The sequence below is a fragment of the Papio anubis genome, chromosome 4, assembly GCF_008728515.1.
Source record: "Papio anubis isolate 15944 chromosome 4, Panubis1.0, whole genome shotgun sequence".
Classification (NCBI taxonomy): Eukaryota; Metazoa; Chordata; class Mammalia; order Primates; family Cercopithecidae; genus Papio; species Papio anubis.
This window is the reverse complement of record NC_044979.1, coordinates 77,371,203-77,393,088: the sequence shown is the minus strand read 5'-3', so window position 1 is coordinate 77,393,088 and position 21,886 is coordinate 77,371,203. Positions and strand designations below refer to the sequence as shown.

General features: G+C 36.8%; 1 protein-coding gene across 2 annotated transcripts in view; it reads left to right on the top strand.

The window, feature by feature from the left end:
• The window catches only part of COL28A1 (collagen type XXVIII alpha 1 chain), a 183,866-nt gene that overhangs the window by 8,851 nt on the left and 153,129 nt on the right, over positions 1-21,886 (top strand). For both annotated transcript variants that reach the window (XM_031665297.1, XM_003896280.4), the window contains exons 4-9: positions 7,070-7,090; positions 9,256-9,312; positions 11,103-11,156; positions 13,370-13,411; positions 15,375-15,401; positions 20,093-20,137. In XM_031665297.1, coding sequence (XP_031521157.1) covers positions 7,070-7,090; positions 9,256-9,312; positions 11,103-11,156; positions 13,370-13,411; positions 15,375-15,401; positions 20,093-20,137 — 246 coding nt within the window. The remainder of the gene's footprint in view (positions 1-7,069; positions 7,091-9,255; positions 9,313-11,102; positions 11,157-13,369; positions 13,412-15,374; positions 15,402-20,092; positions 20,138-21,886) is intronic.

Here is a 21,886-nt window from a genome sequence, read left to right as displayed (position 1 = left end):
ACCTCCAGGCTAATTCCCTGGAATTGCATTCTTAACTTTATTGCCAGCTGATGCTGAGGATTTTGGAAGGGGTTACTTTCCAATCATATACCTTAGGCTCCTGTTTATACAGCCTACAATCATGAACATTGCTGACTTATATTCAGGTTGTTTTCAACTTGTGGTGTTAGGCTATATTTGTACTAAGTTGGTCTTTTCCCATTCCATGTCTATACAGGTATTTTTGACATAATTTTGACATTCTCTCTTACTCTTCTAAATGAGTATTTTTGACTCTGTCTCACCTATCTTTATATTATGCTACTCAAAGTTCATAGACTTCCAATTTTTAAAATTACCTCCTTGTTTCTTACATGTTCACAAGCCCATCCAATTTAAAATCATCTGCAACCTGCAGTCAAGCAACAGTTTCTACCATCAAATCAATGAGTCCCACTTGATTGGTCTGGTCAGTTTTTCTTTGTTTGTTGCTCAGCTGTGCGTAAAAGCCTTTCCTTGCTGCCTTGTAAAACACACGGCACCATAATCAAAAGGAAATCCCTCTTCACAATGTATCTCAAGGAGAAAACTCCTAGAGATAAATTGGTTGATTGGTTGAATGTTAAAAATTGATTTTCTTAAAAACTTGGATTTCTTTGATTTCCTGAGAAAGGAAGGCAAAAGTGTCCTTTATGTGTCCTTTATGTACTGAGCGTTTCGTATAGCTGTTTTCTACAGCTTGCATAGAAAACTCAGGCTCTATTTCAGAGACTGTTTTGCTCCTTTTGTCTTATCCGTCGATCCTTTTCTCAACATTACTCTTACCTTTTAACTCCCTGTTGTTTTCAGTATAAGATCTGAGGTTTTCTTACCAAAATAATAGCTCTTATGTATTGAGTACTCTCTCTGTATTAGGCATTTTCCTGCGCACTTTATATATTTTATTTTGTTCAATGTTTGCCACAATCTTATGATGTAGGTACTGTTATTATACCCATTTTGTAGTTGAAAATTTAAGGCCAGTGAAGACCTCACAGTTAGCATGTTTAACCCTATAAAAGCATATTGAGAGAGGAAATAGTAACTGCTTTTAAAAAAAAGATTTTCTCAATCAGAACTGCTCTGAAACAGTTTAGTAGCAGCCCTCCTCCAAAGTTACTACTGTTTCTAGCCTTTTTTCCTTGGGGATTGGGGTAAATGGGAGAGTTATGCCTAGATCAGAGATAGAGCTGATGGCCCCAGCCCTGCGGTGCTCAAGGTAAGTGCTCATTCTGAGCAGCTCTTTTGCATGAAAAGGAAATTTGTAGTGGTTCCTGGCTAACACTTAGCCCTGCCTGTGCCATTACTTAAGGGGTCCTCACCACTAAACATAAAACAGAGGGCTCCAGCAGGTGCAGGAGAGAATCCTGGTGATGTGATCATGAGTAGGCTGTTTGTACTTATTCATCTTCACCCTTAAGATGGATAATAGCTGACCATAGAAGATGCAGGAAAGGCAGCTCCTTTTTTGGCCTCATATCTAGGCTCAGGTTGTTCATATTCCCACCAGATACACCCTCGCTGAGAGCACTTGCCTCGCTGAAAGCACTTTCTTCACTGAGAACACAGGCTCTTGGCAGTAGACTGGAAGCAAAACTGTTTGTCTGTTCCTGGGGAACCAGAAAATGACTGAATAATACTGCTCTTCCTTAGCATCCGGTGACTTCAACTTGTTTGTTTAGCATTTGTGATTTCAACTTGTTTGTTCAGATGGAAGCTCCATCAATAAACCGCTTCTTAGAAGGAGGTGCTGCTTTCCAAACACTTCCAGGATCCAAAGTGCTTATTAGGCTTTTCAAAGAATGGTATACCAACTTTCAATGTTTCAAATTGCCACCATCTAGAAGGCAGAACTTGACTTTTTTTTTTTTTTTTTTTTTTTTTTTTTTGAGACAGAGTTTTGCTCCTGCCGCCCAGGCTGGAGTGCAGCAGCGCGATCTCAGTTCACTGCAACCTCTGCCTCCCGGGTTCAATCGATTCTCCTGCCTTAGCCTCTCAAGTAGCTGGGATTACAGGCGCCTGCCACCATGCCCGGTTAATTTTTTTTTTTTTTTTTTTTTGTATTTTTGAGTAGAGATGGCCAGGCTGTTCTCAAACTCCTGACCTTAGGTGATCCACCCGCCTCGGCCTCCCAAAGTGTTGGGATTACAGGTGTGAGGCACAGCACCTGGCCCAGAACTTGACTCTTGATGAGACCATTGGAAAAATTCTTTATTTAATCCCTTTGTAATACATCTTTAGTTGAATTTTTAAACTTTTTATTTTGAAATAATTATGTAGTTGACTTTTTAAATAAGTTAATTAGGTGTGATTTCAGTATACAACTGCATCAAATTAAAGTGCACAATTCCATGAGCTTTTGACATAGGTACGCACCTGTGAAACTACCAACACAATTTGGACAGAGAACATTTCCATCACCTCCCCAAATTGCCTCATGTCTCTTTGTAAGACCTCCTTTGCTCCTGAGCTACTGATCTGACTTTTGTGACTCTAGATTAGTGTATACTTTCTAGAATTTTATACAAACTCAAATAGTATGTATTCTTTTTGTGTCAGGCTTCTTGTACCCAGCATACTGATTTTCAAACTCATCGGGGTTGTTTTCTGTATCAGAAGTTTACTCCCTTTTATTGTAGAATAGACTTTAGTTGAATTTAATGGACACGAGTATACAGAATGAATGGATTCTTCAGGAGCCGAGATAAATCAAATAATTGTAAATTCCTTGATGCCTCTAGTAGGAATTATCATGTAAGAACCCTATAGAAACATTTTAGTTCTGAATTACCCAAAAGAGACTTGTTTCCAAATTGAAGGAGACATGTAATATATTTTTACTGCTATTTTATTATAATTTACATAATAGTATTGAAACCAAAGAAACAAATTCAACCCAAAGTCCTGGGGGTGTGTGTGTGTGTGTATATATATATGTGTATATATATATATATATTTTTTTTTTTTTTTTGAGACGGAGTCTTGCTCTGCCGCCCAGGCTGGAGTGGTCTTGGGTATACATTACTTGGTCCTGTAGAAGAGTAAGAGAGGATATGTGAAAATTAAAAACAATTTTTTCCCTCTCTTGCCTTTGATGTTAAATATTTAAAAAGCCTTTATGGAAATAAGGATTGTGGCAAATTTGTCTTTTTTTTCTGAGATATTTTTAAAAAACATAAATTTAAGGTATTCCCTCCCTCACATACCAAGAAGAGATCAATGTGATGATGTCTATATCATCTTTAGAATTCTATGCTTTGTTAATCTATTAATTATGATCACTTTCCATTTTTTTCAAGACTTCCTCTGTTTAGGACCTTATTTTTGTTTTCTGTTTTAGATTTTATAGTGGCTGTTTTGCTACCATTTTAAGTTGAATTTTTTTGTCACAGGGTTTGTTCTACTTGCGTACCAAGTGCTTTACTGTCATTCTACGTGCTATGATATTTGTCCATTCCTCACATGTTTTCTGTCCCCTTCTCGTAGCATAGACCTTATACTCCTTGAAAAATTGGTGGCTCCATTCTAGCATTCTGGTTTCACATATATAATATATGTGAATATATGCCATATATATGAATCCATTAATGAAATTCTGACTGCATCTTCTTTTGCTGTCATGAGACCCTTTCCCTATTTATCCTTTTCATTGAAACTTAAGCATCCCCGCAGTCTGTCATCGAACATGCCCTCCCCTCAGGCTTTGACACAGTTCTCCTTGCAGCCTGCTTCCCTGCCTGGGTGCAAGCCCTCGCCACCTCCCAAGGCCTCCGGCTCTGTCCATGTGGGCCCTTCTGTCCACTCCCTTTAAATGTCCCTCCTAACTGCTTCCTTTGTCTTATTGCCCACACTAGTCCTTATGACTTTTTTTCCCCTAAACTTTGACATATAGGACAGCATACCATCGATGGGTGGCCCTTTGTATTCCTCTCTTCAAAACCATCCAGAAAACCCATCTATTCCAAGAAGCCATCTTGTTACTGGCTCCCCCGCCCCTGGCCTAGGACCTCCTTCCTACTCGGGTTTCTGTGTGTTGTCCTCTGTTCCTGGGGCTTATAGCCTATAAGAGCCCTCAGGGATGGGACCTTGTTCTTTGTTTGAAACAGTCTTATCTATTGTGTAGTTTTGGGTTCATTTTTGTTTCCATAGAAATATAAATTCCAGCAAACACAAATTTAAATGAGTTCCAAAAATAGTTTTTTGCATTGCTATGGTTTTAAGCCTTATGCCACATATTTCTAAAGAGCAATATGGCAAAGCAGAAATTGAATTTTAAAAGAAAGAAATGAAAAGAAGTGTAAAATTACACATCAGACACAGTAAGAGCTGAATTCATGAATTTAAAAACTGATTAAGATATTGCTTATTGTGGCTGGGTGTGGTGGCTCACGCCTGTAATCCCAGCACTTTGGGAGGCCAAGGTGGGTGGATCACTTGAGATCAGGAGTTTGAGACCAGCCTGGCCAACATGATGAAACCCTGTCTCTACTAAAAATACAAAAATTAGGCTGGCGTGTTGGTGCGCTCCTATAATTCCAGCTACTCCAGAGGCTGAGGCAGGAGAATTGCTTAAACCCGGGAGGTGTAGATTGCAGTGAGCCAAGATCTTGCCACTGCACTTCAGCCTAGGTGACAGGGTGAGACTCTGTCTCAAAAAGAAAAAAAAAAAAGACATTGTTCATTGTAAAAAGATTGTAAAGTGACAAAATTTTAAATTTTTCTTTATTTCAGTAGTGGTTTTTAAATATTACAATTTGACTTGAATTATTAGTTGTTTTACTGCCTCTGTTGAACTTCTTTTGAATTTCTTTTCTCTCTCTTTCTCCCAGAGGAAACCACTCTCTGGCGTGGTTTGAAATATTTTACATATTTTAATAAATCAGATCATATTGTACGTATCTATCTACAACTTGCTTTTGCACTCAATTTTTTTTTGGAAATGTTGTCGAAAGGCGTAGATCCAATGCGTTCACTTTAACTGCTGAGTAGTATTTCATTTACTGATCCATTCCACTATTGGCAATTATTTTATTTACAGTTTTTCATTACAAAAAACAATGAATGCTGAAATGTGCAAGAGCAAGAATTTCCCTGTGGTGTGTCTGGAAAGGATGTCAGGATAACAGGAGAAAGCAAGAATTGTCCTGGCAGCCTAGTGATAATGCATGTCCATCTTCAGCTTTGTAGGCATAGCCAAATATTCTACAGAGGGTAATACCATTTTAACTAAAATTATCAGTGTATCTGAGTTCCTATTTCTCCATAGGACCTCCTAGCTCTTAAAGATACAAGTATCTCATCTGCTTTCAGCCTGGATTTACATGGCTAGTAATTTAAAATCGTTTGGTTGGGAAGGGTGGTAGGTCAGACTCTAAATTTTGTACATAGTGTCTGTGGCTAGGGTTTTATAGCTCCTGAGATCGTGTAGTCAAACTTTATCCTTTTTAATATGTGGAGAAAACTGCCTGGAAGGATTGTATGACTTGTCCAAGGCCACATAGCTAGTTAATGGTTGAAACGGGATGGAAACCCAGAATGACACTTAATTCCCAGCCTAATTTTTTCCCTATTAAATAATTATAGCCACTTAAAGCATTTTGTTATCTCGTCCCTCTATATTATTAGTTTGTACGGAAATAAAGTAAAAATAAAACTGAAGGGATGCAGCATCCTTCATAAAGCTACATACTCTTATTTAACTTCCTTGTTAGCTTCTGCATTTTTAATATCTTGCAACAAATATTCCAGTGCTTGTTCCTTCATCTTTCTATTTTATCGTATGTAAATTACCCTTTCAGATGAAATCATAAGGCACTGATTTGATATATAATTTCTAGGTTAAGAAAGTGCTAATTCTATATGTAAACATAGGTTAGTTTCTTTCCAGCGTTTGACTTCCAACATGGCCTTCAGTGCACTTATCAGGTAATATCCCAGTGAATTAAAGTGTGGTAGTGAGGCCTAGGTGTTGGACAAAAACAAGATCCTGACACTTCTGCAAAATTATAAATTTAAAATAGTTTTGAAAAATATTCTGGCTAATTCATTCCTGTATGGTACATATGACATGCACTGAAGACTGTCAGGAGGCACAGCCCAAGTGTGTTACCTTGGTTGAGTCACATTATGGTGGAACCATGTTTCCTTATTGCAAAGCAAGAGGTTGAGTCTGATTGACTTCTAAGACTCATTAAATTTGTTTTTTTGTTTTTCATAATGATCACTTTTTATTATGAAATATTTATTACTTTTCTATAACTTAATTTTTTTCCTAAGGTAGCCAGTTATAAATGTAGGTCGTCTTTTACATAAGTAATGCATATTACCATGAACTGTTCAAAATTTTTACCATAATATTATTCCTAATATTGTTTAAATTTAAAAGTTGAGTATCTTCTTTGCTTACGTTGAAATTCTATAAATAAAGTACCATATTAGAGGCTTTTCAAATTTGAAATAGAAAACTCTTCTCCTAGTGATCATAATAATGGAAATCTTTGTCTGCTCATAATTCAGACCATCTCAAAAAATGTCACTGGACTTTGTAATTTTCTCTTTTTGAGTTTTAATATGACCTAACACCCATTAATATTTCATGAAGTTATGACTATATTATTTTAATCTTGAAAAATAAATCATGAAAAATAGATGCATGTATATGTGCATAAGGATGGAAAAAACTGAAAATATAAAATTATATATTCTGCCTCAGTCTTTGTATGTAAAAGTGAGAGCTTTCTCATTATGACTGATTAACTTTATAGTCAAATTATGGAGATTACAGAGCTGATAAAGAAAACAAAAGATAAAACATAGAATGCAGTAAGATGAAATTCCTAGAAAATATAGATTAATTTTTAATGGTAGTTATATCTCCTATTATTACATGGCTCGAACTGCTCCTTGGGTGGTTGATTGGTTGGCTTCATTGCTTTTACAAAAAGGCTGAATTGTGGAAACTTCATATGCCATGGGGAATAATTATGACTAATAAGTAGCTGAAAGCAGAACTATGAATTGAGTTAATGCTTCATTCTTTTTTCCCTTGTAGGATATCTTATTTGAAAAGAAGGTAAGCATCACATGCTTTGATTACTACGAATTACTCTAAAAGCTTGCATTATCAGATCAGCATTATAATTCATATTAGAAGATTAAGTGTGACTAAATAAAAAAGCTTAGTTCTTTTAAAATGAGCCACTCTATTCTGAGGCAGCCATCTGATTTCTTTTATACTACCATATTCAATGCAAGTTGGAAAATTTGGAAAAAGTAGGAAATATTGAATGTGATTCCAGGAGTGATTTTAGAAATCAGTCATAAGCAAACCACATAGTTGTTGCTTACTTTGATGTGCTTCCTTTGTTCTAAGCATGTATCTGACATCAGCCACATCAGGTCCTCTATTTTGGGGGGTGTTCCTAGCGTTGGCTAGGTTAGGCAGAGGGTTCCCAGCTAAGAGACAGAGTTTAGAGTCATCCCCTGCTGCCAGACAATTGACTTTGAGCTCATTCTCCTTATTGTAAAGAAAACGCAGCCTGATGATGGCAACCAGACCATGTGGCAAAGGAATCTGGCCGGTAAGATTGAATGGGCCTTAGCACAATAGACAATCATCAGCTTGCTGAGGAGTCCTGTCCTGGACATGCATTTCTTAAAAGAAAGAGTTTGGAACATCTGAACTTTGTTCAATGAGCTGCTTATTTAACATCAGGAAATTTACACTATCATTGCATAAAATAATAGGAGTTAACCAAACCTGTAGCGCACCATGTTTAATTAAATTGTACATGTTCAGATATACCATTATGTTATGGACCATTAAGAAAGGAAAAAAAACGGCTGGGCATGGTGGCTCACGCCTGTAATCCCAGCACTTTGGGAGGCCGAGGTGGGTGGATCACGAGGTCAGAAGATCGAGATCATCCTGGCCAACATGCTGAAACCGCATCTCTACTAAAAATACAAAAAAATTAGCTGGGGTGGTGGTGCATGACTGTAGTCCCAGCTACTTGGGAAGCTGAGGCAGGAGAATCACTTGAAACCAGGAGGCAGAGGTTGCAGTGAGCCAAGATCGCCACTGCACTCCAGCCTGGTGATAGAGCGAGACTCTGTTTAAAAAAAAAGAAAGAAAAAAAACCCTTGCCAACTTAACTATGATACAATGTCTTCTTATTAATTGCAATTTTTATTTTATACATATAGAAAGAAGTTTTTAGACATTTTGGACGTAGATTTTAAAATCCTGTATCACTTTCATATATACATATAAGGGAATATGTAAGCAAAATAACTTGGTTATTTCTAAAACTTTTTCATATCACAGTCTAAATCAAGCTTGTTCAATTTGCTGCCTGCAGGCTGCGTGCGGCCCAGGACGACTTTGAATGTGGACCAACACAAATTTATAAACCTTTTAAAAACGTTATAAAATGTATGCGCGGACTTTTTTTTTTTTTTTTTTTTTTTTGGCTCATCAGCTATCGTTAGTGTTAGTGTATTTTACGTGTGGCCCAATGCAATTCTTCTTCCAATGTGGCACAGGGAAGCCAAAAGATTAGACATCCCTGGTAAATCTTCTGAATCATTTTTGTCTGAGTTGTTGATGTCCTTGTTTTTCCACATAATACTGACTTCTATGCCAGTGAAAGCATTGGTGATGAAGCATGTCTTAAGAATGTTCTGGAATTTTCTTCCATTTCATTCTGTAAGTTTTGAAGTGCATGTGCAAAAAGCAACTACTTTGTCATGACTGAACCTGATCAACAGCTATTATAAGACTCATTCTGATTTCAGAGTTGTTAAAATGAGGAAGAAGGTGCATCTTAGAATTAGTAAAATATGGTATAAGTCGAAAGTTTTCCTTTGCCTAGTAAAGGAGCATTTAATATTATTATATTATTGAGCTTTGATGTGTTATGTAGAAGAGAAGCAGCAGAAATTCTAAAAGTCCACTGAAAATATTTATTTTCTCCTTTTAACTGGCATCTATATATTATATACGTATTTTTGATGGGATGTCTATTTTATTTAACTATACTGAAATTTAATAATATTTTGTTAGCTGGCTCTTGATAGGTATAAATTTGCCTAGAATAATTTAATGGAGAGAGCAAAACCTCCATAAATGTGCAAGGTAAAATTTCTTAGAAAGTGTTCCACTTGGTTATATACTGAATACAATTCGAAATGCTATATTTCACTGTGTGTTAATATCATATTTCATTATTGATTCAGTGTGAACGCAAGATCTGTGAATGTGAGAAGGGAGATCCAGGTGATCCAGGGCCTCCTGTGAGTATATTTCTACTTTGAACTTAAGTCAGAAAGTCCTAGCAATGATAGCTCTACTCGTTCTTGAAAACATCGGGGCTATTTTGCACTGTTGAAAAGCAATTGTTTGGAAATGGCAGCAAAAATGGAAATGCTACTTCTTTCTTTTATTTCTAAAGGGACGCATTCTATCCTTAGAAATAAGCCTGGGATTTTACTGACTTGAACTGAGGGCAGGAGTGTTTTGAAGTTGTTCCCACAAAGGACATTTATGTCCCTCCTCGTAAAATAATTGAAGCCAGAATTTCTCAATAGTGAACTGAATACAGAAAAAGCTAATACAAATAATCCGTGCTTTAAGCAAAGCTTTATCCCACTAGAAACAAGAAGCATAAGCCTCTCTGAAAGTTAAATGTTGGCTTCACACGAATGCAGCAGTGCAGCAGCAACACCGTGTGGCCTCATGGACAGGAAGCTGGTCGCGATGCTTTGGGGGATTAGGGTGAGTTCTGTGAAATGGAAGTAAGCACGTGGCAACCAAAAATAAATGGCAGGATTTACTATGATGATTCATCATTTGATAAGATAATCCAGGAAGGAACGCTTTCTTTATATTCTGGCCTAATAACTTGTAGGTGCCATGTCTGTACTGGGAAGGCATTTGAAATGACATCTAGATCACTGGAAATGCTGAGCAGTTTTTTAACATTTATCTTCATAAAGCATCCACGTGCTTATTCAGTCTTCTATTTATTTGTGTAATTACAAATATCATCCTTAGGGTTCAGAAGAAGCCCTATGGAGAGTCTCACAAAACGCATGGATAAAAATTTTCAACTAATGCTTGTATTTGGGGCCAGGAGGGGAATGTGTATTGTGAATGTATTAGAAGGTGACAAATTTTACCTTGAGACTCGGATCCAAAGCCTACACTTTTTCAAACCATCCTACCAATCAAGGGATCTTTTTCTCCTCAAATGCAAAGTTAGATGCATTATATGATAATGGGGCAGCCAGTAGAAGCTGACTTTGGCTAAAGCAAAGGTTTAGCCATCCCTTCATATAAAGTCTTCGTTTATCCCCATTACACCAAGAAATGGCCAGGGTAAGGAATATTTCTTTATGTTTTAAAATGAACAGTGAGAAAGCTCAGCTTTCTTGCTAAGCACCTGACAATTTTGTCACATTCTTGTCACATTTTAGGGATAAGCCACAGAATATGTCATTTAACATTTATCGAGTACCCCCAACACCAGTTCTCAGAAAAACAAGCTTTTTGGTTGATTAGGAGCAGGAAAACAAAATGCTTTTCTGCAACACGATAACAGAGCTCCTTTCTCCCATCTTTTGAGATTGTCTCCTGGATATCAGAACCTCTTTGACCAAAGGCAAGCAAGCTGGCCTGGTCCTTTTAAAAGTGAGCAACAGAGGGGAATTGTAGAAGTGACCCACAATGAAGAGAGGTTGGGAACAACTCCTATCCTTTGGCCTGTTGCAGCTACTCTTTTAAATCTTTGCATGAGTTTGATTTTGTTTTCAAAACTGCTGAGAAGTAATTGTTTTGGGAAGAAGTAATTGGTGGGAAGAGAGAAACATTATTCTCTTTGGAGCAAATCTAGAAAATCTGCCAATTCACGACAGTGGTTTTCCCGGTGTAGAAAAAGGGAGAAGAGAGTTGAATTTCTGCTTGGCAGGTAAAGGTTTTACAATTCACCCTCATTCTAGGAGACAAAACTGATCAGAAATTATTATAAAGTATAGAAAACAATAGAATACCTACTTAAAATAATACTTTTTCCCTTTGCCTTCAGGGTACACATGGAAACCCAGGTATCAAAGGTGAGCGAGGACCAAAAGGAAACCCGGTAAATGAATAAACAGCTTTTCTTTAAACCAGCATAACTCCTTCTAGATTTTTTTTTTAAAACAACAATTTTAAAAATAAAAAGCATTGTAGTATATGGCAAAAATCTGACAACTTTTGTGAAGAGTACAGGATGTCCACTTCCTATATTATCTATCTTATTTCTGTTAGCTTGTATTCACAAATTCTGAGTAACATATGAACATTTTAGTCAGTAAGTTTAGGAAACCTGGGGACATCAAATAAACAGAAACTAGTACTTAAACGATAGCAGCCCATCTTATTTAGGACAGTGTTTCATTAACTGCTAATAAGTGTTCCATATCAGACTGACATTGGCACTTGTGCTTTTAATGGGTCTACTTTTAATGAATAACTGACAATAATAATAGAAAAGCCACCAGATGGTTTCTCACTCCCAGAGCATCTTCAAGTACTTCTCCAATTCTTTTTTCTGCGTACCTACCAAAAAAAAAAAATAAAATAAAAAAATAAAAAAATAAAAAAACTTCCTAGGCTTTTAAAGAAAACATTCACCTGTTCAGATCATTGTTAGGATTTTGGTTCCAAGTTCAAGAACAACAGCAGGAATCACAAAGAGAAAAGTAGACATAACTATGTGAAAATTTAAGGCAAAATTCTGTGTAATGAAAAAATAATAATTAAAGAAAAGGAAGTGATATACTTTGGTTGTGTCCTTACTCAAATCTCATCTTGAATTGTATGTAGCTCCCATAATTCCCACATGTGGTGGGAGAGACTGGTGGGAGGTAATTAAATCATGGGGGGGCGGGTCTTTCTCATGCTGTTCTTGTGATCGTGAATAAGTCTCATGAGATCTGATGGTTTTATAAGGGGAAGTTCCCCTACATATGCTCTCTTGCCTGTCATCATATAAGATGTGGCTTTGATCCTCCTTCACCTTCCTCCATGATTGTGAGGCCTCCCCAGCACTGTGGAACTGTGAGGCCATTAAACCTTTTTCCTTTATAAAGACACCAGTCTCAGGTGTGTCTTTGTTAGCAGCATGAGAATGGCCTAATATAAGGAGGGAATATTAAAGAAATAGAAATATCAGGGAATATTTGCATCAAATGTAATGGACATTGGCTTAATTTCTATAGCACATTGAGTTAATTTCTGAACACAATTTTCAAGAGAGGAAACAAAACTAGTAAAGAAAAAAGTAAAAGCACGTTTAATTTCATTAGGTAATAAAATAAATTTAAATAGAGAGAATGAGATATCCTTTAGTAGTGATACTTATGAGGATTTTTTTTTCTCTTGGTTTTCTAGTTCACGTCGTTTGTTTTTGTGTGTGTTTTGAAGTTTAAAAACATTTCTTTCATTATAGTAATTAACACAGCAATATTAAAACAATAATAACTAATTATAGCAATGTGGCAGCGAAACTGGTTTGCTTTTCATTGCAGGTAACTTGACACAAATAGTTTGGGAGCAATATATAAGAGGCACTCAAGTAGTAACAAAGTTAACTATTAAAAATTAACTCATAAATGAACTCTAAAACAGCCCTATTAGAAAATTTTTAGGGAGGTAATGAAAAAAAATCGTAAGTTAAATGCATAAAAGTATTTTTGGCAATTGTCTGCTTGTCAAGGAAAGGGAATATAGCTACCTTGGATAGCTTTACAACATACACATACATGCACAACCAAACAACCCTATACTCGCTCATCTTATATACGTTCAAACTGATGCCATCATGTCTTCTTTTTGTTGTGTTAAATACCCATTAGAAATGTATGTTCACGTTTTATTTCTTTGGTTTGTAATTTTGTGCCACAGAATATATTTTCTTAAATCTTGCTGAAATCAAGCAATTACTCTTGAGGACATTTTGGAAAACATTCCAAAGCCCCTTAGAGAAAAACCAGAGTGACTGGCTCCAAGTGACTATAATGCTGTATTTGAGAACAACGGCTGTGTTGTTCAACCGGGATGTGGCGTAAGCTGTGAAAATGTACCTGGATCCTGCACCCTACACATCTGGCTTCACTCCAAAGGGCAAAGTTTATCTGAGTTGCTATTTTTTTTCTTTTTGCCTAGATTGCATGGGTAAAATGTCAATGGGAAAGACTAAAGATGTTTCCTAATTGGGCTAAGCTATTAATCTTCTGTATAATGCATTTTATTGAGCAACCAGTCACTCTTCAGGGTTGTGGAATTTTGACTGTTTTTTGTTTGTCACAGGGCGACGCTCAAAAAGGAGAAGCTGGAGAAAGAGGTCCTGGGGTATGTACACAACTGGGATGCCTTCCTAAGAAAGTCATCCTAGGTTACTGATTTTGTGATTGACCATTTTGACCCCTATAGTGCAAGTGCAAAAGTGATTTCTATCTACCCTGTGCTCTTGATGGCTCAGGAAGGCAATCAGAAAGATATGATCTTAGAATTGGAAACGTGGGGAGAAAATACTCAGCTCAACAGGAGTGAAAACGGGAGCAGGAGTGTTCAACCCTATCAAATTCTCTGATGCTTAATTTGACATTGGTGAAAGGCTCCAATGAGAAAAGTATTCGCTTTATTTCTTATGTTTTTAAAGATAAGGAATAAGTTAGAATTTCAGGAGCATAAGAACTACATGGTCTCAACTCTGCTTTTTTAATCCAATTCTACAGACATAATAAAATGTATCATTCTATTTGATTTCTTATCCCCCAAATTAGAAGATAGTAGATATTGCCCAAGAACAAATTACAATGTGTTTCTTATTTTGCACTTTTCTGACATTGCAGTAAGTGTATCAAATAGCAGAGATGTGTACAGTGAATAAAAAGAAGACCATATGACATTGCCACTCTCTGCTTGTCCCCCTGGATGTGCCCTGGACTTAGACCCAAAGATGTTAAAAACTGTTCTCTTGGTATTTTTAATCAACTTCATTAAAAAAATCTGACAGAAACTTTGGTAATGTCAACAAAAAACTGAAATTTGTGTTATTCATTCAGGAAACATTTCTTAGATATCTTCTATGTATAAAGCATACGAGTATGTAAAATAAAACTAAGATAACATAATTGTATTTTTAAATAGCTTATTATCTCATAGGAAACAATTCTACGTTCATCTTCTATTTCTCATTGACCACACACTTGGAAGTTTTATTTCCTTTGTGAAGTTTCTTTTTGTAAAAAAAGTCAGTCTAGGCAAAGTGACTCATACCTGTAATACCAGCACTTTGGGAGGCCTAGGTGGCCTTAAGTGATTAAGGCCACTTGTTCGAGACCAGCCTGAGCAGCGTAGTGAGACCGTCTCTCTACAAATAAATAAATAAATAGATAATACTATTAATAAAAAAGTCATTCATAGAACAAAATTTTGTAGTCTGACTCACATGTAACTGCAATAATAGCTTATTTATTAAATAGGTTTCTTCAGCTGTCTAAATAAATCTGACAATTCTATTTCCATACTTGAAAAATATAGCTATATGAAAGACAAAAAATCCCATTTGGAGAGAACTTGCTGCTGCTTAGAGTTGCTAATTTCCCAGGCCATGTAATATTCATTATTGTATTTCTTGAAGGGCCATGGGCAGTGACACAGTAGAAAAGGCTGTACGGGATTCACAAGGGTGACACACAGAAGACAGCAGAAGTGCTGGCCCCTTATTTAGTGTGAAATAGAAGACAGTAGCTTAAAGGTCACTGTCTCATCAGAGCTGATAAAGGAATCTGTCATGTCCTTGATGTTATATCTTTTAGACTGAATTTGAAAGGAGGACCATAATGGATACAAATATTTATACACATTTTAAAGGCCATTACCTCAGCTCATTTTCAAAGCCAATTTCTTTCAGAGTCTCTGTGAAACATTTTTAGCTGCAATAGTTCATAGTTTAAAAGTCAATATAACAGTTTTGAAGGGCCCATTATAGGCCATCACTTCTACAATGACTTTCAGTGTACATTATCGCCTCTAGTTTGGGCCCGAAGGGCAAGAAAATGGATATGAAAAAATACCTGAAACAGAGAATAAACTGTGATAAAGGGAAAACAGATTATTTTCTTCTCCTCAGTAAATGCACATTTCTCCAAGCACAAAGAGAAATGAAACAGTTTACATTTCTATGGTCTAATTTTCCAGACGGTATAGATGTGTTTTTGTTATACCTTGTAATTGAAAAATACCTAATCCTTATTCTAACTTTGCCTTAGAGTATCATATTTTACTTTTTCTTCTCTTTTTAAATTAGGGAATTCCTGGGTACAAGGGTGACAAGGTAAGTTGGTAACAACAAATAGATAGACCAGAATTTCAAAAAGAAAAACAGAAACAGAAATGTACTTATGAACTTAATAAAAGTTATTTTCTTTGTTTTTGTAAGTCTGGATTCCCTCATTCCTTAGTTAACATAAAACAATAATAGAACTTAACATATGGATGTGTGTTATAGGGATGGAGGGTACCATAAGATTCCTGAGATTAGAATCCAGCCTCCTTCAGCTTTGCAAACATGAATTATTTTAATAGAGAACCCCAGTGTATAAGCCATGCAGCACAGGTATGCAGGCTAAAAGTTTCTTTACACAAACAGATTCAGCAATACTGCAAGTAGGTTGCTCCCTTGGTGCTTAACTTCCTATGAAAACCTAGACACCAAATCCTCTTCCAGGGGAAAGAGAGGATTTATCCTGGTTAAGCAGTGAAGAGCCACTGACTTCGTTGAATTAGGCAACTGGGTAGGTAGAGCTCTCAGGGGAGTAAATTTGGCAAACAAGCAAACTAAAGGTATGGGTTGGTAGATGATTTGATGATTATTTGTGAGTTACAAATTAGGATACCAAACTGCTTTAAAAGGGTTTAACAAGTTGTACTGGGGCTCAGGAGCCTCTGAGAGTGCTCACTGGTTCATTGATTAGTCTGTCCCACAGTTCTCATTATTATCAGATTTTCTATCTGAATCAGAACATGCACCTATCATCCATTCCATCCTACAGGGCTACAACCCTCAGGCATGGGAAAGAGGCTGGAACTTTAGAGGGTCCAGCTGTGAGTCTCCTCTGGCCTCCCTACTTCCCATGGAGCCAGGAGTCTGCAGGAGGTCTGTGCTTCCTTCTCCTGGATCATACATTGGGTAACCAAGACCCCAAAAGGCCTGTTGCTGGGAGGGCATACAAAAACCTCCTTTCCATATCCAACATCTTTCTAGGCTGGAGGGGGAGCCAAATGGGAGCTGTTTGTTGGGGCAGGAGAGGTCATGTAGGGGGCTTTGTTGTGCTGCCGGGGGCGTCTTCACATGTGTGCTCATGCTCTTCTTGCTTTGGAAGGAGTTGGAGGTGGGAAGTGAAGTGGGGGCCAGGCTGCAGGGGTCTATGTCTGGAAAGGACCTCTGAGGGATTCACAAGTCTTTTAATTCTTTATTCCTTTTGAAGACCTATTTGTTAAAGAAGGAAGCCAGAACATTATTAGTTTAGTTATAACTTTCAACTATTTAGACACATGGTATGTGGGCTTCCACTTACACTCTTGCCCTGGGCCCTGCAAATATTAGGGGTGAGCCTACATGCAAGCCAATAAATATATCCTAATTGCTGAAAATGTTAGGCCTCCAAGGGGAAGAGTGTAAGAAATCCCATGATTCTACACTTAGCAGCCTTAAGAACTTGGGTAACTCAACGTCTTGGAGTATCTGTTTCTTCAACTGAATGGATAAAATGTGTACAGGCCTGCCAAATTTACAGAGTGGTTAGAGAACCAAATAGTGGGCGTGACAATGTATTCCAAAATGTTGGCTTGTCTACAAATGTAAGTGCCACTATGAAGAGGAAAGGAACAAACATTAGTATGAGAAAACTAAAAAATTTTCACAGTTGTTACATTATCAACTGTGTATATAGTTGAGGAAAATTATGGGTGCCCTCCTCCTCCATTTTGATTTATATAGTGAGGTAGTTATCAACACAAGGAAGCTTTATACATATATTTTTTGAAAAGATTCATTTTACTTTCTGGAGAATTATTGATTCACTGGAAGAGTTCTCACTTGGAAAATACAAGCTGTCAGAGGAAAGTGACCCTGAACCATCGACATTCAAACCAGAATTTCACCAGGAGCAGCAGCATCAGAAAATAGAGGCTGAGAACAGAGCTGATCTGTTTATGGCTTTCTGAAGTACTCGCTCTCTGAAACTATGTAGTTGTGGCCATTCCACAGGGATTAATGAGCCCACCAAAAAGGAAAACGCCTTTGCAGAGGCAAATAACATGAATACAATATTTTCATTGATGGCAATCTGTGCCCTGCAAAAAACAAATGCTGTTCCTCCGGCCCCTATAGCTAACAAATCTGTCTGGACAAATGGAATGTAAATTCTAGCCAAAAGCATTTTGAGTGTATTTATGGTACTTTTCTGTTTTATATTTTGGTGGTTGACTCATTTTATTCCCATCCAAAATTATTAAATTAATTGCTTTCTAATTGATTCTTCAAAAGTGATTTTCCATTTGCATTCAGAAATAAATGTTCAACTTGTTCTAAGTGAAAGCTCAGTTTTTCCTGGGTCAGTTTGACTCACAAAAGGATGTGAAGAGAGAACAGATTGCTTTTGATCAGAGGCATAGCTGGCTCTAAGAGTCACACCTCCCTCTTCCCTGCTTCTGATGCCTGGAAGAGCCCAGGCAGTACCCTAGGCAGAAATGTTAGGTTAATGGAAAGTGACTTGCAGCCTATAACTGTGTGCCTTGTTCAGCTACGGGTGACTTATAAGAACATGGACTTGAGAGCCTAACAGACTCAAGTCTGTGGTCATGAACAAAGTATGTTATCTCTCTGAGCCTCATTTTGCTTATCTGTGAGTGGAGATATGTATATATACCTCACAAGGCCGCTATAGGGATTAGCAATAATGTAAAGGCTATGGCACACACTTTACATTCATAATTGGAAGTTACAATTGTGATTTCCCTCCGTAGAGCACTGCTATTAAAACTGTGGTCTGCAAGCTGGTTGCCAGTCTGTGAATGGTTTGTTGCTATTCTGCAGCAAGATAAAGCTTCCACCAGCATATAAATCCACTATATCACTACGTATACTGTTTAAAGCTCAGCTGACATTTATTTTTTGTAGCAAGACTTCCATGATGAAGGAAGCAATGCATTGATTTACATTTGAATGCAATTTCCTTATGTCATTGTGTAGTGGCACTTCCAGTAACATGCCGTAGAGCAGCACAGAGGCAGAATAAAGCAGCAGCAGCAGAAGCTAGTGTTGAGAGCACTGGACTAGGAGTCATTGGGTAGCCTGTACATTTAAGTAAATCATTTGACATCTCCAATTGTGTTTCCTTATCTTGAAAGTGAGAATTGAATTGAGGATCAAAATAACGATATATATATAAAAGCATTTTGAAAATTCTAAATTGATTTATAAATGAGATAATATTAATATGATTATGAAACTTTAGTCATTTTTCTGACTGTCACCTTTTAGTTCTAATTATTAGAAACCTCAAAAGTCTGATCTAATGAATTAGTATTCAGAGGTCCCAATTCTCATTCTACTTGAGGAAACTAACCTTTTAAAAATATTTATTTTTATTTTAAAATTTTAATTGACAAATCTAAAAAGCTCATATTTATTGTCTTGTATAAAATATAATTTGATAAACGTGTACATTATAAAATGGCTAAATTGAGCTAATTAACATGTGCATCACCTCACATAATGATCAGGTTTTGTGGTGAGAATGCTTAAAATATACCCTTTTAGTGATTTTCAATACAAGACATTGTTATTAATGATAGTCATCATGTTGAACAATAGATCTCTTGAACTTACTGCTCCTATCTAACTAGTTTTGTATCCTTTGACCAACATTTCCTAAGTTTCCACCCATTCCCCCTGGTAACCACCCTTCTACTCTGTGCTTCTGTGAGTTCAAATTTTTTAGATCACACATATAAGTGAGATCATGCCATATTTGTCTTTCTGTTCCTGGCTTATTTCACTTCACATAATGTCTTCCAGGTTCAGGTTCCTCTATGTTGTTACAAGTGACAGGATTCCTTTCTTAAAGGCTAAATAATATTCCCTTGTATACCACATTCTCTTTACTTAACCTTCTTAATTACAAATTTTTAGTCTATAAAATTGGATTAATATTTATCTCAGACAGTTAATGTCAGATTAACTGAGATAAAATATGATACACTATCACTGATAAACTCTAAAGCACAACTCAAATGTTTTTTCAGCAATATTCTAGGGAAGACAGGGAAGTAGAGCATAATAATGAAAAATATGTAGCATGCTTGCTGCCAAGTCCCGCTCTCCTACAGCAGACCTCGCTAACTCATCATGGCACCTGTTCCCACTAACTCACGATGCAATCTCATCTCAGAACCTTTCTCTCACAGTTCTCCAGGTGAACACTACTGGGTGATCAAGGTTGGTACTCAGGCTGAAGCATGGTGTTCTTGAAAAAAAATAGGAATTCCAAGTTAGAGTATCTGGGTTCAGACTCTGATTCTTTTACTTACTAGCTATTTGATAGAGGGAAGTTACCTTGTTGAGTTTAAATGTTCTCAATTATAAAATAAGAATGACAAAGCTCATCTCGTTGGGCCGTTATGTGGATTCAGTTAAACCACATATGCAGAGGGCCTCTAATATGTGGTTAGATGCTAGATTTCTTTTCTTCTAGTTTCATCCATTTCTTAAAAATGTCAAACCTTATTACATTGTTCCTGATTTGTTCCTGTCAAGTTAAGGATGACTCATGGGTAAAAATAATCAGATTTCAGTGCCCATACAACTCACAGTATTGAGGCTAAGATTGTGTAGAAAGCAGCAGAGTGCTCATGTTACAAGAGTGCTGGGAATTTAAAAAACAAACAAACAAACAAACAAGCATTCTTAATAGTGAATGACTGCAAGTGTTCTCTTATTTATTTCACTTATTTATTTTTTAGGGTGAACGTGGGGAATGTGGTAAACCAGGAATAAAAGGTGACAAAGTAAGGAACATGTTTTTAAAATGCTTACAGCTGTGATCCCTTTTGGGTTGCGTTTCCTTAAGGGGAAATTCCTGGGCTGAATTATGGTGATCTCACTACTAGAGTTGGAATCAATGGCTCAATTTTTCACATCTGTAAAACATGTGATAGAAAACAAAGTGATGCCTGACTCAATAATAGAGCCCCCAAATGCCTTTCTTATGGACCATTAAGACTTCATTTTGTGACACCCTGACCTTGGAGGCCACACCTCCTGAATGTTACGGTAAAAAGAATTATTTAACCAGCAAAGTTAATTAAAGCTGCAGTTGGGTCAGAGTAGAATTGCTTTCCAGATGCAAACACTGAAAACAGGCACTTTCCAAACTAGTGTGAAGAACTCTGAAATAAGTCAGTGAAATAGTTATAAACAGTGTGGTGCAACTAGAAATAGAGATTTGGACTTTTGAAAATGTAGACACAGACAATTGGATAGATATTCACCTTTATTTAAAAAATAAATATAGGCTGGACACAGTGGCTAACGCCTGTAATCCCAGCACTTTGGGAGGCTGAGGTGGGCGGATCACCTGAGGTCAGGAGTTCGAGACCAGCCTGACCAATATGGTGAAACCCCATCTCTACTAAAAATACAAAAATTAGCCAGGCAGGGTGGTGTGCACCTGTAGTACCAGCTACTCAGGAGGCTGAGACAGGAAAATTGCTTGAACCCAGGAGGCGGAGGTTGCAGTGAGCGGAGATCATGCCACTGCACTCCAGCCTGGGTGATAGAGTGACCCATCTCAAAAATAAATAAATAAATAAATAAATAGAAAGCACTTAAATTTGGAAATAATATTAAGGATGTTAAATAGTTCCTCAAAAGGCCAAATATATACAGAAAGTATATCTGAAACATGATGTTAAAGGGTCCAAAAAAGTGCAGAGTAAAAATAAATAGTTTTCATTATATTAAGAACTATTAACATCATGCCACCAAGATACCACACTTTTTCAGTTTCTATGTTATAATTCTGGAAGGGAGTCAAGGAGAGAAAATGAGGCAGAAGGTTAGGAGAAGAGGGTGAGATAATCACATTGGCCCATGGAACTAAATACTTTAAATAGATGGAGACTTTCTGAATGCTTTTAAACTACTGTAGAGTTAAAGGTCAGGTGAATCTGCAAAAGGTAGGCTTAGTAATTATCTCTAGTCAAAATGGGAAATGTGAAAATAAATAGGTTCTTCCTGGAGTATAACTGAACATGCAAGAAGGACCTGGATATTGGAAATACAGAAAAAGGGACACACATAGAATAGAATAGAAATGAAAGTCAAACAATATCTGGGAAAACTAGATGAAATTAAAATGGTTGACAAAGGATATCATATTTCATTGACTAAGATGTCAGGGATTGTTAAATGTCCCATTATTTTCCATGCCAAAAAGGAATAACGAAAAAAAAAAACCCACTGCCAATTATAAATGTAAGGTGCAATTGATTGTAAAATATACCCCAATGTCAGAGGTATAAAAACGTGAAAAAATGTGTCTTAGAGCCGGTGAGATATCGTGTCCTTGACACAGAGAGTTTATACAAGTTTATTTAGAAAAACATATGAACAACATGAAGAGATACAGAAGTGGAAATTAAAATGGCTAATAAATAAGAAAAAAATCCTAATACAGTAGCAATCAGATAAGTGAAATTAATATATTAAAATGTTCGGCCGAGGTGGAAGGATCACTTGAGTCCAGGAGTTTGAGA